The 18505-nt window shown below is 31.5% G+C and overlaps 1 protein-coding gene across 1 annotated transcript; it reads right to left on the reverse strand.

Moving 5' to 3' along the window:
* Positions 1-358: 358 nt before the first annotated feature.
* LOC143080012 (prefoldin subunit 2-like) lies at positions 359-18442 on the reverse strand. Its single transcript, XM_076255654.1, has 3 exons — positions 18285-18442; positions 4583-4706; positions 359-1591 (listed from the first exon to the last, which is right to left on the reverse strand). Exons 1-3 carry the CDS (start codon positions 18407-18409, stop codon positions 1427-1429), a joined length of 414 nt encoding a protein of 137 aa, XP_076111769.1. The 5' UTR covers positions 18410-18442; the 3' UTR covers positions 359-1426.
* Between the last annotated feature and the right edge of the window lie 63 nt (positions 18443-18505).

Raw genomic sequence — 18505 nt, forward strand, 5'->3', positions numbered from 1 at the left:
TAAGTTCCAGTTCGACGGGTTCAAACAGAAAGATTTGAAAGCAGAGAAAACTGTGTATCTTATAATCGGCATGACTTTATCAGATGACAATACTAATACTAAAATAAGGCTTGCGCATAGTAATATACTTTAATTCAGTCACGGACCCACGATATCACGGGTGTGTTCTAGTTGTATTGAATGATAATTTGATCTCTGTCCAGCCTTTACATGAAATATTTGTCACTAGACAAAAAACAAGTAACAACAAATTAACTCCTAAGATAACTCATCCTCTGATTTATGATGTACTTTTCAAATGTTTGTCAATACAAATCATTGCAATTTGCAAGTGGTTATTAATGTACACAAAAATAACTAAAAAATGATATAGATTTATTAATGTTTCATACAAAACACATTCACAATACATTGTATTTCAACATAACAAAATAGCATAGGTACAAAATGAAACAAATGCAAGCTTTGTAATACCAGTAAGGACATTGTATGATAGATTTTTTTGGATAATGTATATTTTCACTTTTTTTTTTTACATTAATCAGTTATGAATGTTACTTATGGGAGATAAAAGACTTTCTATTGCATTTGTGATCAAGATCTTGTTCATCTGGTTAATGATGAGATCTCAAGGATAAATGTTGTTTTTTATTCTTACAAAACCAAAATAACAAGATTATGAGAGTTTTCATTGCAGTGACACTTAAATTTCATATCTCTCTTATAATTCCAATGTAGAAATATGACAATATCAAATAAGTCAATAAAAAAAACTACTCATCTGTCAAAATTTAGCCAACATCTTTCAATGTAAAAGCACAACTTTTATTAATACATTTCTGATTTGATAATAAACTTTATAGTACTTTCAAAGTCTCAAATTTGCAAAACTATGCAAGCTATGAAGAAGTTCCAAGGAAATATTTTATTAGAAAGCTTCTAATAAAATTGTTCTTAATTGATTGACAAAATTTAAGATCATGGTACCAAATTCACCAAAATCTGGTATCAGTATAATGTCGATACATAATAAAATTTGAACCCTGTTTAAAAAGTACAGGCCAAGAGGAATATTTTATTTATAGTTTTCATAAATTAAGTAATTAACTTTCAATAGTGTCTTTAAATGCATTGTTGATTGTAAAACTCAGATGAACAATTTAATTCTGGGAGACACACATGATAAAATGAATTTGTTCTTTGATAATAAAATGAAAATTTCAAGTAAAGTAGATTTTTTTTGTTCTGACAAAAGAAAAATAAAAGATGTGAGAAAAATAGCTACATTAATTATGTTTTGAACACATTTTTACCTCAAAATTCACTAATCTGTTAAGAATATTTAGCACTGTCTTAGATCTTTTGTACAAACATAAGAAAATGTCTCAATAAATAGAACAATCAAATGAAAAGTTGGCTATGTCTTCTATGCCACTAACACACCTCCTGTAGTCTTTACATCTTTTTCTTGCTTATCTTGTCCCCTAGAATCTTCTCCTTTTATTTGTAAATTATATTCTTCTCTATATTTATTTATTTCTATCCCTTTTGTCTCCAACTGTTTCGTTAAAGTTTCTACCATCTTATTTAACTGCAAAGAAATAAAATTATTAGAGTTGGAAATTGGAACTGTTCTTTAAAATAAGTGATGTATGTAATTTTATTGCGCAATACACTCAATTTGCATATATATATATTATATATATATATATAAGTACGTCTGAGTCAGTGACAACTCTACAACAGATGTATCCATCGGATCGCCATCAATGATGGTGATTATATACATGGCTGTGTACATAATGTATATACAACTCATCTAAACATCAACCCAACAATGTTAGATCTGTAAATTTGCTTTCGCAAATTTTTGGTTCTTCCCTTAACGAGAACATTGCTAATATAAACAGGGTTTCCTCAAAAAGAAATCAGTTGGAAAAAGTGAAAGGCCAAACACGTGAGACCAAATCAATTATGACATGATAGAGCATCAGAAACCAAAAGTTCTAATAAAAGACAACTAAACCCAGATTTATGAAAATTGGAATAAAACAAAAACATTCAAGTATAATTAGAGTTTATAAACTAATTTTTGTTTCATTTTACACTGGTCTCAGATTTTATTATATAAAGGCATAAGACGAGTGCCTATGAAAACACATATCTGTTTTATACAATATACATGAGAAAATACAAAACTGGCAGAAGGTTTGAAACGGAACAAAAATTAAACCTACAATTGCTCCTCAGTGAATAAACCAAATAAAACAGCTAGCAAATAACCCTAACCCTAAACCAAATAAAACAGCTAAACAAAGAAAGAAACATATTTAAGATGGAAAAAAATCTGGGGTTGATATTGCCTAAATATTCAATATTGTGTTGATTAAAAAACCCAATACAATAAGGAGCTTGGTGGTGAAAAACCCAATTTGATATTAACATGAGGGGTGAATTGGAATTGATAATGCAATTAAAAAACTTTATCACCCAATTATATAAGAAAATGGTGGGTAAAAAACCCAAATTGTGAATTCTTATCAGGAGCTCTGCCATTCAATGATTACAAGCACTTACATTACCATTCGAGGGTTATGCCCCTTTACAAATGGAAAAATTGAAGAATTTTTTAGTTTCTGTTCTCTTAACTTAAGTTTGTCTCAACTAAATTTAAAGAAATGTGTATATAATGCTTATTACCTCTAAACTCAATTAAAGTTCAATACTTAGCAGCTTCACTTTTACAGTTCTTGAGTTATGTCCCTTTATAATTATATTTATTTTAACCATGAGTCGAAACTGTATGACATTATACATTTTGATATTTTATGATATATTTAAATGAGTGGTTATTGTTGCAAACTCCATTAGAAATTTGAACTCAGATCTTTTTTGGAATAAGGTAAAAGGGGGTGAAGAAAAAAATGGGAGGGGGTTCAATTTTTCTCATTTCAGATTTCAGAAAATAATAAGAAAAGTTCTTCAATTATTTTTTTTTGAGAGGATCAATATTGAACAGCATAGTGAATTGCTCAAAAGCAAAAAATATTTTTTAAGTTCATTAGACCATATACATTCTGTGTCAGAAACCTATGCTGTGTCAACTATTTTTGCTTTGGAAAATAATTTTAGTGGTTTTTAGTACATATTCAAGTTTTTTTATGCAACACTGTTATTGTTTATCTATAGTGGAAAGTTAATACATGTATTGTATTGCATCATCCCATATTGTGGTACTATGTCATAAAGAGACTTAGTGATGTGTAGGATTATTTTTATATTTTTATATTGTTTAGAAATCATTCCACTAAATACAATAAGCAATAAGTGTGTCAAAACAAGAATCTGAATAGTTTTAATAGAATTTAAAACGTTTTAATAGAATTTTATCGCAAAATTAAAATCATGCTTGTTTAAATTTTGAATTGTACAGAAGCAATTTACTTTAAAATTTACATGCAATACGCAAGGCAAGGATCATGCTCAGTTTAAAAAAATATCTCAATTTCAACGTGCAATTAACATATTGGTTTGTTGTACGTTACATTCTAGAGTTGACTACCGATAACCACGTCAAATGCGATGAGGGTTGTTTTTGCTTGACGGGCGTCCTATATATATACATGATTTACTTTTCATTTCATCATCAAAAGTGTGATTTGTATTTGTTGCATATATCCTAAACAAACATTTTCTCAGTATTTGCCATTCTGATATTTACATCATTTGCCTAAGAGTCCATATTCTTTCAAAATTAAAGAAAGGAAATGAAACTTTTTAACTCATCATGCTCATTTGAACTGTTTTTGGGGGGAAATTAAAACATTAAAATCTGCTGGCAATGTGAAAACATCTTAAAAGTGCTTGTGCTGAAAGTTGCTTTCTTTTTACCATAATTGAACCATGAAAAAACTAGCTTGATTGAGTGTGGATCATCAAATTAGTACCCCTTAAATGTCAATTATGTACAGTAGACTCCATCTAATTGAATATCAGCTAACATATATATGTGTGTATAGAAATATTATTTCAAAACACCAAACCCTTTCCTATATTATGTATATGTTTAATGTAAACTTTATCATGTAATCAATCATCAGATATAAGTATATATCGGCAAATCAGATAGGTATATTCACAAAAATTTAGCAAAACCATGATTAATAAGATATTTTCAACGTTTTTTTTTAAACAGGCAATACATGTAGACCCTGAAGTCATGCTATTACAATCTTTAGAAGAAAGTTTTGTTTTTTTTTAATGAAATTTGTGAATGATCTGTTGTTGTTTTCATGATCTTCTTTTGTTATGAGAATTATATACCCTTACAGCATGTACAGTTTAAATGGTTTGATTTCATTTATAAATACAAGTGCAGTATGTTCAAAGAATTTTGAAAAAATTGAGTGTTCACAGAATCAGAAATATAATTTGAACTGAAAGCACCTCTTTCAAAACAGTGAAAAATGACTTTTTGCATATAAGTGAGTTTCTGTATTTTGCTGATACATGTATATATATGTTAAGTATCTGATTTACAGGAAGTTTAATGTACCCACTACATGTATATGTATACACTCACCTGTTCTTTATGATTAGTTAATGCAGGTAATACACCTTCTACTGTATGTTCTACTAACACACCTCCTACCATCCTAAAACATTTTCTACTAGATTCTGTTTCTTTTAATGTATCTATAACTATTCTGAAAAAAATATAAATATTTAAATATTTTATTGAATAAATTCTGATCAACTTTTTTTGTATTAAACATACATGTATGTATTACTTGAAGAATGTACACAGAATATATTCACCTGCCAACTGTCACTATTTGCAGGGGTTTTCCCCCATGGAGGCTTTGAATTGGAAATTTTGAAATAGCAATTTCTCCACAATTTCACACAAAACAATCATTTTTACCTTTGGTATAGCATTTAAAAAGCATAAAGGAGCAAATAAACAACATTAAAATAAATTTGAAGGCCCCTTTCAGTGAGTCTCATTCGGGTCTAAGCATGACACAGGATTGGCCGATTTTTTCAAGCGTGATAAATGCAAGTTGAATAATTAAGCATGAAAACAGGAAATAGTCTGACAGGACATGGGAAATTAAAATACGATATTATGGCAATGAGAAGCAGGATACTGGATTCTCACTAAGCAATAAGCAGACCAAGATATCAGACCACTCTTAGGCCCTTAAAGTTTTTGTAGGACTACGACCGCCTTCTTGCATGCAAAACCCTCATGGGCATTTTGAAATGTTGACAGGTTTGCATGTTGCTAATTAGTGAGTCCCTTATAAGTATTAACTACTTTAAATGTAAGTGACCCAAATAATCAAGTCATTATTTCACTCTCTTCTCTGCAGTGCCAGTGGAGAACGAATTTCGGGTCTGTTCCCCCTGATTCACATTCCTTCTGATACCTGTTCTCCCAGGGTCCATTCACCCTGATTTTTATTTTTTTCTAATTTTTGTCTACTAAACCAAATAAACCAGTCATTATATTCCGACTCACTATCGATAGTTACATCGAGAGGACACTGACCGATAGAGGGTGCTGAATCATTTGAGTTTGTTGTCTACTCGCATAATTTTAAGTATTTGAACAAAATATGTTAAAGTTTGTTGAAAAATTGACATGAATATTTATATAATAATCAGTGATCCGAATTATTTTGTCATTGAACAATTAATGATCCTAAACAAACTTTTAAATATTTTTACATGTTCCATGTTTCAATAATTTCAAGAATATATACCATAGAAATATCTGAATAAGTTTATTCAACATCGGTCTAAGTAATTAGCAACAAGAAAAATTTAAGCAACAAGAAGCGTCAAGAAGAATTATTTTAGCGACAAGAAGCGACAAGAAACTATTAAGCGACAAGAAAATATATTTTTTTTACTTTAAATTACTTATTCCAAATAATATTAAAAGAGTATGCAAATAGCAACTGGCACTTCCGCTAGGTGGCGTCCCAAGTCAATCAATAAATAAATCACAAATGGCGACCTTGATTGACATGGTAATTAATACGGGGATATATGAAAAATCCTCTTTCCGAATGTTCCGAACGTATTCAAATTCCATAAAAAGAATGCCCAAATAAGGCGTATATATGCGTTAACAATCATAAGACACACCTTTTCATTGATTAAAAGCAACGTGAAGTGGAAATTCTGTAGAATAATTAAATTTTAAATAATATTCGGTAAATCGACGATCATTTTTCACAAAATCAATATTAATTTTATATATTTTCAAATGATATAACAGTCCTTTTTTGTCGTTTTTCATATGTATTTTGTGAAAATAAAACTGCGAAAATTTAATGAGGGGAGATAATTCCGGCGAAATCATACTTCCGGTTTTCTGAGCAGACGACAGAACTGACTCCTGAAATTGAAGTTGAAGTTGTTTTTATCGGTAAGTAGCCATTCAGGGTCATTATATTAACTTTTGACAGACACATGATATCATACTTAAGTGTTAATTATAGATTATACCACTACTACTTGTGTTGAAGCGTGAAATTATCACACTGAAAGTGAAATGAATTTTGAAATTGAAAATGAAATTTGAATATCCTTCTTTGGAATGGAACACAGGCACTAGACGTTTTGGCCATAGTAATAAAATATTAGCAATGGGAAGAAAATAATATATATTGCCAATATTTTAGTACTTAACTATTAGGCAGCAACCATTTGATTTTCTGGGGGGGGGGGGGGGGGTTATGGTTTTTTTTGGAAAAAAAAGTTTGTTTTCAGTTTTTGGAGAAAAAAACAATTTGTTTTTGATTCTGAGAAAAAAAATTGTTTGTTTCAACCTCAGCTGCCACTATATGTAATGCTAAAATTGAAAGAAAATAATTGTTTTTGACTTGTCGTGAAAAAAATAGATTGTTTTTCGCCGCAGGCGGAAAAAAAAATTTGTCCAGAAAAAAAAACCATAGCCCCCCAGAAAATCAAGTGGTTGCTGCCTTACTGAACGACAAGTGCCAGTGCTTGGAATTATGCTCCATCTTAACTGCTCCTTAAGGGTGAAGTTTAAATCATGTTGTTTATTTACTATAGTATTATGTATAATTATGTTTTAGATTTATGAGTTTGACTATCCCTTTGGTATCTTCCGGCCCTCTTTTATGTATAAAGTATAGTATACTGTATAGTTCTTATATTATAACACAATAAATAATGTTACAGTGCAGCATGTTCAGCTACACACACTGACAGTGACACAGTTACAATGACACATGTTGATAGTTTTAAATTATTTTACATTCATGATCCTGATTCGCACACATACAATGATACATGTACATGCATGTTGGTTAGTAATTTAAATTACACTTAAATCATTGTCTGAAAAAGACCTTGAATTGGATGAGAATTATTGTTTTGCCATCTGATCTGTATTGAATTAATGAGGATAGGTAAAGGGTTATGTTTTGCCATATTTATTTCATTGATTCACTGAAACTAGAGGCTCTAAAGAGCCTGTGTCGCTCACCTTGGTCTATGTGAATATTAAACAATGGACACAGATGGATTCATGACAAAATTGTGTTTTGGTGATGGTGATGTGTTTGTAGATCTTACTTTACTAAACATTCTTGCTGCTTACAATTATCTCTATCTATAACAGTACTTTCTGTGGAAAATGTTATTGAAAATCTTCAAATTTTAAGAAAATTGTTAAAAATTGACTATGAAGGGCAATAACTCCTTAGTGGGTCAATTGACTATTTTGGTCATACTGACTTTTTTTAGTTCTTACTTTGCTGTACATTATTGCTGTTTACAGTTTATCTCTATCTATAATAATATTCAAGATAATAACAAAAAAACAGCAAAATGTCCTCAAAATTACCAATTCAGGGGCAGCAACCTAACAACCGATTATCCGATTCATCTGAAAATTCCAGGGCAGATAGATCATGACCTGATCAACAATTTTACTTCCTCTCAGATTTGCTCTAAATGCTTTGGTTTTTGAGTTATAAGCCAAAAACTGCATTTTACCCCCATGTTCTATTTTTAGCCATGGCGGCCATCTTGGTTTGTTGGCCGAGTTACCAGTCACATTTTTTTAACTAGATACCCCAATGATGATTATGGCTAAGTTTGGTTAAATTTGGCCCAGTAGTTTCAGAGGAGAAGATTTTTGTAAAAGATTACTAAGATTTACGAAAAATGGTTAAAAATTGACTATAAAGGGCAATAACTCCTAAAGTGGTCAACTGACCATTTTGGTCATGTTGTCTTATTTGTAGATCTTACTTTGCTGAACATTATTGCTGTTTACAGTTTATCTCTATCTATAATAATATTCAAGATAATAACCAAAAACAGCAAAATTTCTTTAAAATTACCATTTCAGGGGCAGCAACCCAACAACGGAATGTCCGATTCATCTGAAAATTTCAGGGCAGATAGATCTTGACCTGATGAACAATTTTACCCCCATGTCAGATTTGCTCTAAATGCTTTGGTTTTTGAGTTATAAGCCAAAAACTGCATTTTACCCCTATGTTCTATTTTTAGCCATGGCGGCCATCTTGGTTGGTTGGGCGGGGCATCGGACACATTTTTTTAACTAGATACCCCAATGATGATTATGGCCAAGTTTGGTTAAATTTGGCCTAGTAGTTTCAGAGGAGAAGATTTTTCTAAAAGATTACTGAGATTTACGAAAAAATGGTTAAAAATTGACTATAAAGGGCAATAACTCCTAAAGTAGTCAACTGACCATTTTGGTCATGTGACTTATTTGTAGATCTTACTTTGCTTAACATTATTGCTGTTTACAGTTTATCTCTATCTATAATAATATTCAAGATAATAACCAAAAACAGCAAAATTTCCTTAAAACTACCATTTCAGGGGCAGCAACCCAACAACGAAATATCCGATTCATCTGAAAATTTCAGGGCAGATAGATCTTGACCTGATGAACAATAATACCCCATGTCAGATTTGCTCTAAATGCTTTGGTTTTTGAGTTATAAGCCAAAAACTGCATTTTACCCCTATGTTCTATTTTTAGCCATGGCGGCCATCTTAGTTGGTTGGCCGGGTCACTGGACACATTTTTTAAACTAGATACCCCAATGATGATTGTGGCCAAGTTTGGTTAAATTTGGCCCAGTAGTTTCAGAGGAGAAGATTTTTGTAAAAGTTAACGCAGGACGACGACGACGACGACGGACGACGACGGACGCCAAGTGATGAGAAAAGCTCACTTGGCCTTTCGGCCAGGTGAGCTAAAAAAGCAACAGAAGCAATGTGCAAAATATTTTATTTTTCGTTCAACATGATATTGTAACGTTTTGCATGTAACTGACATATTTAATACTTCTAGTAGCAACTAGCTCATATTTTCACATGCTAAAACCTGAAATAGATGTTTATTATGAGTATGATAATCTTATTATGCCCCAGATATGGGCATTATGTATCTGGTCTGTGCGTCCGTCCATTCGTTCGTCTGTCCCGCTTCAGGTTAAAGTTTTGATTAAAGTTTTTGGATGAAATTGAAGTCCAATCAACTTGAAACTGAGTACACATGTTTACTGTGATATATGATATTTCTAATTTTAATGCCAAATTACAGATTCCCCCCGCCCCCCATTTTCACGGTCCACTGAACATAGGACATGATAGTGCGGATGAGGCATCCGTGTACTGGGGACACATTCTTTTTTTTAATTGTATGTCAAATGACTTGAGGGTTTTTTACTCTCATTTCATGTTTGAGGTATCAGTAAACTGTGGACACATTTTTTTGTTTTCAGATTGCTGATCATCTTTTTTTTATAAATGGATTCAGACTCAGACTATGCAGACAGTAACTATCAGCTAACATCCCACAGTGAGCTATCGTTGGAGTTTGATTTTGATGATAGTCCAAATGAAGCCTCATGTATCGTCATTGACGATACATGTACTGACAGTCAAATAGTGAGTTAATAATATTAATTAACAAAAAATATTTTTATTAGGAAGCAACATTTTGTTTTTGTATAACAGTATAAGTTTTTTTTTCACAAATAATGTTTGTGTCAAAGAAAAAAATTATATGCTTTTACCTATGATAATTACCAAATGCTTTTCTGTATGCATGCTATCACTCATAAATATGAAAGCCATTACTGCGCAAATAAAAATAAAGTAAAAGAAAACAAACGAATATATAAAAAAAGAAGATGTGGTATGATTGCCAATGAGACAACTATCCACAAAAGACCAAAATGACACAAACATTAACAATTATAGGTCATCGTACGGCCTTCAACAATGAGCAAAGCCCATACCGCATATAGTCAGCCGTTCATTGAAAAGAAATATTTTTTGATAGATGATGAAAGAAATATTTTAATACAGATTCGTATGAAAACACAATTTTTTCATATGATTTTAAACTTATAGATCTAGACACTAAACAAATTGTTTGGTCATATATTTGTACTGGTAGTCCTTAATCATGTTAATTAGTGCATAGCTTAATCATGTTAAGAAGTGCATATATTAAATGCTGTAGTTTACTGAATTACTGGTTGTATATATTACTACACATGGGCAAGTTGACCTCCCCCCCCCCCCCCCTCCCCCCAGGTTGATGCATTCTCTAATCTATTTAGAATTTAAGTTAAAATATAATTTAGAAAAAAAGTATTCATAACACATATCAATATAGATCACTTCTTTTTTATTAGGTTCATGACAGTGACGCAGAGACACAAATTCCAGTTCCAAAAATATCTTTACGATTTGTTTCATCATCAGATTCAGATTCAGAAGATTTACCACACCATAAGAAACAAAAGAAAGAACAGGTAACCAAAATAGACAATAAAGAAACCAGCACACAAACTGTTTGCTCTGGTGATTTCATAACCAACACCGTTGGTATATTGGCCATACCACTCGTAAAATCTGAAGAAAACAACAAATCAACACAAACTTGGAACAATTCTGTCCTTCAGTAAATTCATGTTTATCGAATAGAACAATTTAAAATGGAAAACTGTTTGAAACTGGGTATAACTGAAGATGATTTGAAAAATAAAACAATACGCATAAATATTTTACAAAAAGAACTAAATTTTGGATTGTTAGTTGAATTTTACAATTTCCTAAAACTTGAAAACTTAGCTATTCAAAACTACTTTTGCCACTGGATTTCCAATTTATGCAACATTGATATAATCAGCATTAATGAAAACGCCTTAATATCCAAATTCCACCGTCAGTATAAATTACTCAAAAATAAAAGAGGACTGGCTAGGTTAGAAATTTTGAATCAGCAATTTTTATTACCACTACAGACATGCTCAACACCGAAGAGGAAGCCATGCAAACAGATTGATCCAAATATTGAACTTGTTTCAGATTTACAACAGTCTTTCTGTCAACAAGAAATTAAATTGAAAACAGTTAATTTCAAATTGTCAGATAGAAGAGAAAAAGTTAAACAAATCAGTGAAAAAAATAAACAATTGAAAAGAAAATTAGATAGGTCATTCAATCGTGAAGATGAAAAGTCAACAAAAATACAAAAATATGAATTAGAAATAAATTCTTTAAAGAGGGAACTGAAGAAGAAAACTACAGAAACTACTTTACTGAAAAATATACTTGATAATGCCAAAAAAAAGTCTACCAAGTATACAAACTTGTATTATGAATCAAAGCGAACAGAAATAAAATTAAATAAGGAACTTAAGTCCACTTCAATTGAAATTAGTAATGCTAAAAGTGCACTGCAAGAAAAAGAAACTGAGTTAAATAAAGACAGAAAATTAAATGAAGAATTAAAAGAATGTCATACAAGTATTGAGTATCTTGAATCTTTACTACAAGACACACCCGAGTTGATTCTCTATGATGAAGATCTTAAAAAATTTAATACTAAAACAATAGAATGTGTCATTAACCTTAGCGATTTAAAAGTGCCAATTGAGAAAATATCACCTGTCATAAAGCAAATTGCTGATATATGTGGTAAAATCCCAAACAATCTTCCATCAACTAGAACTATAGAAAGAATGATAGACAGCAAAATAGCTATTGCGCATAAACAAATAAGCAATGTTCTGTCTAATAAAATCGATACAACTTTGTATACAGATGAGACCCGTAAGTACGGTAAAACACTACAAACATATATTGTTACTGATGACAATAATACATCTTATGTATTAGGCTTGCGAGAAATGCTTGATAAAAGTTCAAAATCTTGCTTAGATACTTTTAAAGAAATATTGAAAGACATAACTGACCATTGTTATGGACAGGAGAAAGATAATGAGAAACAAGCAGGCTATGAACTTTTATGCCATTTGAAAAACACGATGTCTGATAGAGCTTCCACTGAAAAGGCATTCAACGTTTTGTTGGAAAATTTTAGACGTGAGATTCTTCCACTTATTATCGAGGACTGGAACAAATTAGATGTCACTGAGCAAGCTCTTTGCTCAAAGATGAACAACTTCTTTTGTGGATTACATTTAATGGTTGGAATAGCAGATGTATGTGAAAAAGCTCTTTATAAATTTGAAGAAGCTTTTTTAGAGGGTAAAGATATAAGATCTGCACATTATCCAGAGCTAAAAAGATTTCATAGGCATGAAAGTGGGACACTAAGACTAATACGAACTGCGTGCAAAGTATTTGCTGTTGGAGAAGATGAGAAAAGTGGTGCCAGTATGGCTTGGATGACATTCCTCAAGCAACAGGGGGAAAAAAACCTATTTATTCGTTTTAAGCACAACCGCTTTAACTTGGTGTTTGTGCTTGGTCTAGCATGCTATTTCCACAAAACTTTAGCGTCTATATTTTTAGATACAGTTCATGGAACTAACAATGGACTCCTTAGAGCAGTTTCCCTTGATATTAAAGAAGATCTTTATCTTGCAGGCTGCAAAAGCTTTGGTTTAATTTCAAAACTAATAACAGGTCCATTGTGGCGTTTGCTTGAAAGTCCAGGCCACATACTGGAAATGAACAAGTTTTATAAACAGGTAATAGACTTTCTAGTGAAAGGAGTTTCAGATACAGAATTAGCAGTAAAGTTTTGTAACGGTACAGAATCACCTTTTGACACGGACATAAGTACAGATGACAAATTACTGCAAGATTTAGTAAAAGAAAATACAGATGTGGATGCAATTGTTGTTCCAATGGTTCAAAATTTATTCCAGGCTATTCATGAACTATTAAGCAGACTTATAATAGATCATTTACCTGGTGGAACTTTTTGGGAACCAGAAGAGTACACTTTGTTATCAAGTAAGTCTGCTTTAAAACACAATAGGCTACCTGAGTTTGTGTTTGGACAACTAGACCAGCTGTTGCGGTACCGGCCAAATGCCACTGTTCTTACCAATGAATCTTTTATAATGTATTCACACAATAAGACTAGACACTGGTTGGCATCACTTGATGAGATCGAGAAAAAAAAAACTAATCACAGAAAGCATGAAGGAAGGAAAAGAACAAAGACAGTTATTCAGATCAAGGTTAGCTGATATACAAATACAGAGAATAGAAGTACAAAAACAGAAACAGCAACAGTTACAAGAATTGGAAAGGAAACGTATACAGAAAGCTGAAGATATGACTAACATGGTCTGTTATTATGGTCTATGGCAAAATCAAAACCAAGTGGAAGAAGGTCTTTCCGTCCTTAAAAGTGAAAAGGAGAAAAGGGCTGCTTTAGAAGCTCAGTTGAAATTCCGTAAGACTGTTTTGAAACAGAAACATCCTGACAAAAAGATTTATAATTTTTCCAAATTAAATGAAAGGGGAAAATACACAAAATTAACTATTCAACAACTGAAAGATAATGTCGAGACCAGGGCTTCCAAAATTTTTCTGAGCCAGCCGGACATTTCATATCTGATCCGAATTTTAATCCCTAAGACAAAGTCACAAAAGGCAATTATGGTAATCAGATGGCCATCCCATTGACATTAAATTAAAATCGATATTAAACTTTACTTTGATATGAATTTGATGTTCTGACATAAAATGTTAAAATTGACATTGCATCATTCAAAGTGTGCACATCAACGTGCTCATGTCTGCATTAGACTCTTTATTTGTGCAAAATGAAGTTGTCTAGAACTTTATTTTCGTTTTTAAAGTCAAATTTTTCAAAACCGGATGTTGACTTGACAATAGTAAAACATGGACCATAAACGGATACGTAAAATCCGTGTACGTTAACATAGAACTACTGAGCGAAGAAGCTCTTTCCATGTTATTTCTTCAACAAAACACTTGAAATGAACATTAGATACAGGCATTAATGATAGTTTTAGCATTTTTGAAGAAATGTAGGATGCATAATTGAATTTCCCACCTGTGCACATGCGCACACGTGTTCTTGTTCATACAACGTAGTTCTGACGATTTTTCATTTAAAACCTTTTTAAATGATTTATTAAATCATGTTTATAAATGTATTTATTATATATTTTAAATCAATTAGATACAAGCTGCTGAAATGTACGAAAATAATTGGGAATGGACCGATTAATTTATACAATGTCCGGTACTGAAAATAGTTTACCTGTCACCTGAACAGGTAGTTTTCAGCTGTCCAACAACTAATTAGCCTTGATTTAAATTAGAAAGTACTAAAGTAGGGGTTGTTTTGATAGTAATTAATCATCATGTCACTTTTATGACCGGAAATGTATGGCTGTTAAAGGCAAAATGTTGGGTCAAAAAGATCGTGAATTTGTATGTTAAAATGACCGAAAAAGCCTTTGAAACTAAAAAGTATATGACCGTTTCATGCTTTGCCCAGCCGGTCTTTTACCGGACATTATACAAATGACCGGAATATATGACCGTTTTGGAAGCCTTGGTCGAGACATTGATCAAAGACACCCTAAAAGAACCAACACATGAAAATGCAACACAGGGAAGACCCCTCTTGGTTGGGAAAACTATAAAACATTCATTTAGTGATGGCAACATTTATGATGGATATGTCATTTCTATGGTACCTGGCTTTTCTATGTGGTACAATATAAAATATGAAAGGGATGATGCGATCTATGCCTTCAACCTAGTTGAAGACATGGAAAAAGGTGATCTTAGCATTGTTGTGGCCAACCAGTGAAATGTAAGCGATCACAATATGTTCTGTTCATGTTTATCTTTGGTTTGGATTTTTATTTTGTTTGTTATTTATATCAGTCAAACCTGTCTTTCATGACCTCATTTTACTTCAGTAAATTGTTATACTTTCAACAAAAACAAAATCTGTATCTGATGGCCATTTTTGAATAACATAGATTCCATTATTTGTCTGAATTCAGGTTTTACTGGTTTTTGGTTCATCTGTTGAGAATAGACTAATAAAGGTTTGTCTGTCGTTATACATGTAGAACTCCATTGCATTTCTAGTTGCAACAATTTAAAGAATAGCTATATAGTCTTTTTATATATTTATTTTAAATACCAAGTCAGAGGTATTTTTATCTTTATTTTAAAAACAGAGTCAGAGGTGCTAGGTTCTTTTGTACATATTTTGATTGTGTTTACCCAAATTTGACAAAAATGAAATATAGATGTATACAAATAAATACCAATATCTCTATTTTATTTAATACATATTTTTTTTTTCAGTTTATGATATATACCTTTTTTTGTAATTTATGATTTGTACTAACTTCTGTTGTGTTACTACTAATCTTAAGCTCAGGATTATACTTTGATCAACAGCTACTTATTTCAATACATGCAGTCCATTTAACTGTTTAATATTTTTCTTATCTTTTTAAATTGAGAAATCTTTCTTCTTACTATATATTGTTTCTGATGAACAAACATTAATACATATTTGGTCCAGTAATTAATAAAAAAATGTCATAAAAACGCTCAAGTAATCACAATGAAAATCCCCACAAGGAGGCTCCATGATGTATGTGATACCCTTTGCAATCAACTCTGTCAAATATCATACATGTATAATAAAACACTTATGGTCTCTTAATGTTGATGAGTTTTTTTCCTACTTTTTCAGATTTTCCATTCTCATTAGTGAAAGCCTTGTTTTGAAAGACTTAAAAGGATTTACAAGCTGTGTAGCCAAAGGATGGTTATTTTTTAATGCAGTTTTAGCCAAAGGATGGCTTTTTAAGTTTCATTTTACTTTTCATTAAGTGGAAATACATTGACATAGTACAGTAACTGTTATAAGTGGAAATGTATATATTTGTGTAATGAATATTGTATTTTGTGTATTCTCCCCCTTTTCAAGATTTTATATGTAGTTCGGTATAGGAAGATGTGGTATGAGTGCTAATGAGACAACTCTCCATCCAAATAACAATTTATAAAAGTAAACCATTATAGGTCAAGGTACGGTCTTCAACACGGAGCCTTGGCTCTCACCGAACAACAAGCTATAAAGAACCCCAAAATTACAAGTGTAAAACCATTCAAATGGAAAAACCAACGGTCTAATTAACAGTTATAGCAATAGTGTTATTATTTACTTTGCTCTTTTTAAGGTTGTGTTAACAAGTTTCATCATTTATACATAAGTTTGACAGTTTTAATTAGTCAGCCAAATGTTTTTCAAGGTTGTTCTTTGTTTCATAACTGAAATTTTACTATCAATGATAGACATTTCCTGTTTTGTTGGCCTAGTTCGCAAAGCCCTACCAGGTGCTCTACCAGCCCTGCTCTTGGAGCTGTAGTGCCCTACTAGCCCTACTAGTTTATGTGTCACTTTTTCATTGGTTAAGGGAGTTTAGTGTTTTGTAATTTTTTAGGTTAATTAGGGGAGTATAAATAGGGGGGAGGCATTATTTTAGTCAGTACGAAGTCAAGAATTTTTTAGTCTGTATTGTAACTTTATTGTAATACTGTCTGTTTACTATGCACTGTTAAATTGCGTATATTCTACATGTATGTCTTTTTAATATAAGTTGGAACTTATCATTGACTTTGAGTTTCTAATAGTTATACACTACTCAAGGATCCATTTATAATGTATGTGACCAGGAACATTCTCAGTACAATGCTACCTGATTCATGAAACTTAACAATACTTTGAGGATCAACCTGAGACAAAGCAGAGTACCAAAGGAGTATTAGGAAATTACCATCACTTCCATTCGTCATCGTCAGGTTCAGGCATCTCTGGTTCCCCCAGTTACCCTACCATCCTCTCTTTTTTGTCAAATTTGCTAATTTCAACGGTTATTTAGCCAAGATAGGCTTTTAGATAATACTAACTTTTAGATATTCCATGTTATATGTCTTAAAAGAGTATTTAAGGGTGATAAAAATCAAAATTTTGAAAATAATGTGTTTTTTGTTACATTTTTCTCACATTTGCATGAAAAACATATGGGGTACCCCTATTCAACGCCTCAGTTTTATCTTATCATATGCAAATGTACACAATTGTTTTCATATTTTGGTAGCTCTAACTATATTAGATACTTTAATATGCTGTTTAAGCATATTTAGAGAAAGTAAATAGTGTAAAAAAAGTTAGGTCAATATTTTGATAAATAAAAAAACACCATGGATAAATAATCGTATGCAACATAAATATTTGAACCCATTTTTTTTTTTTTTTTTTTAGTAGTTTTACTTAAATTATTGCATTTTTCATTAATATATGGTCTAAGTTAACAGTACAATCAATAAAATTACTTATTTTTATTTTTTTTATAAAATCTCTGCCAGTTGCTAATGAAAAAGAAAACAATTTTAGCGACAAGAAAGTTAATATTGATAGAAAAAAATTGAAACATTTATTTACATATTTTACCATTTATTATGTATAACAGCCAGTATTACATTTACCCTGTTGTATTATGAGATTACTTTTCCTTGTGTTTAAGAACAATAATATATTTTATTTAGTGTATTGCTTTCATTTAATGATATTCATCATGTTTATGCATACTGATTGTATATTCTGGCGCATGTGATTGTATAGTACGTACGCAGGGCGAACATGTTATTAGGGCGAATGGACCTGTCACCATGGGGAACAATGACCGAAAGGAGAGCTGTGATTATTTGAGTTATCGATTTTATTAGATCTTTGGACAAGACACTTAGTTTTCATTTGATATCAGTTACTTGATAACACAAGATTTTGTGATGACAGTTACTACCAAACTTGTGTAAACATCATCTCCATGCAGTTCTAAAAAAAGGTTGTCTCCCCCTTTTCATCTTAACACGTGGTTAAAATACAAGTTATATAGCAATAATTATGGAGAACTAACTCGTGTTCCTTTAAATCTCCATTAAGCTCTGATATTTTGCCAGCAACAGCTCTTTGTTGTTGTCTTAATTCCTGAAAACCAGCAACTATTTGCTCCTGTGTTTTGCCTTTTCCTTTCGCAGCCATTTTAATGCTCGTCGTCTAAGAAAACGAAAATTGAACACCTAAACCAATATTTTGAATTGACTTTGGTAATTATTTAATTAATTTGTATTGAAAAGC

The sequence above is a fragment of the Mytilus galloprovincialis genome, chromosome 6 (genome assembly GCF_965363235.1).
Source record: "Mytilus galloprovincialis chromosome 6, xbMytGall1.hap1.1, whole genome shotgun sequence".
Classification (NCBI taxonomy): domain Eukaryota; kingdom Metazoa; phylum Mollusca; class Bivalvia; order Mytilida; family Mytilidae; genus Mytilus; species Mytilus galloprovincialis.

What these genes read in the sequence shown, in the direction of transcription:
- LOC143080012 (XM_076255654.1), bottom strand. Translation starts at nt 18,409, where the DNA reads ATGGCTGCGAAAGGAAAAGGCAAAACACAGGAGCAAATAGTTGCTGGT. An exon ending in GGAGATTTAAAGGAACACGA is followed by an intron (nt 4,707 to 18,284) that starts GTTAGTTCTCCA and finishes TATTTTTTTCAG; the next exon opens with AATAGTTATAGATACATTAA. An exon ending in TAACTAATCATAAAGAACAG is followed by an intron (nt 1,592 to 4,582) that starts GTGAGTGTATAC and finishes ATTTCTTTGCAG; the next exon opens with TTAAATAAGATGGTAGAAAC.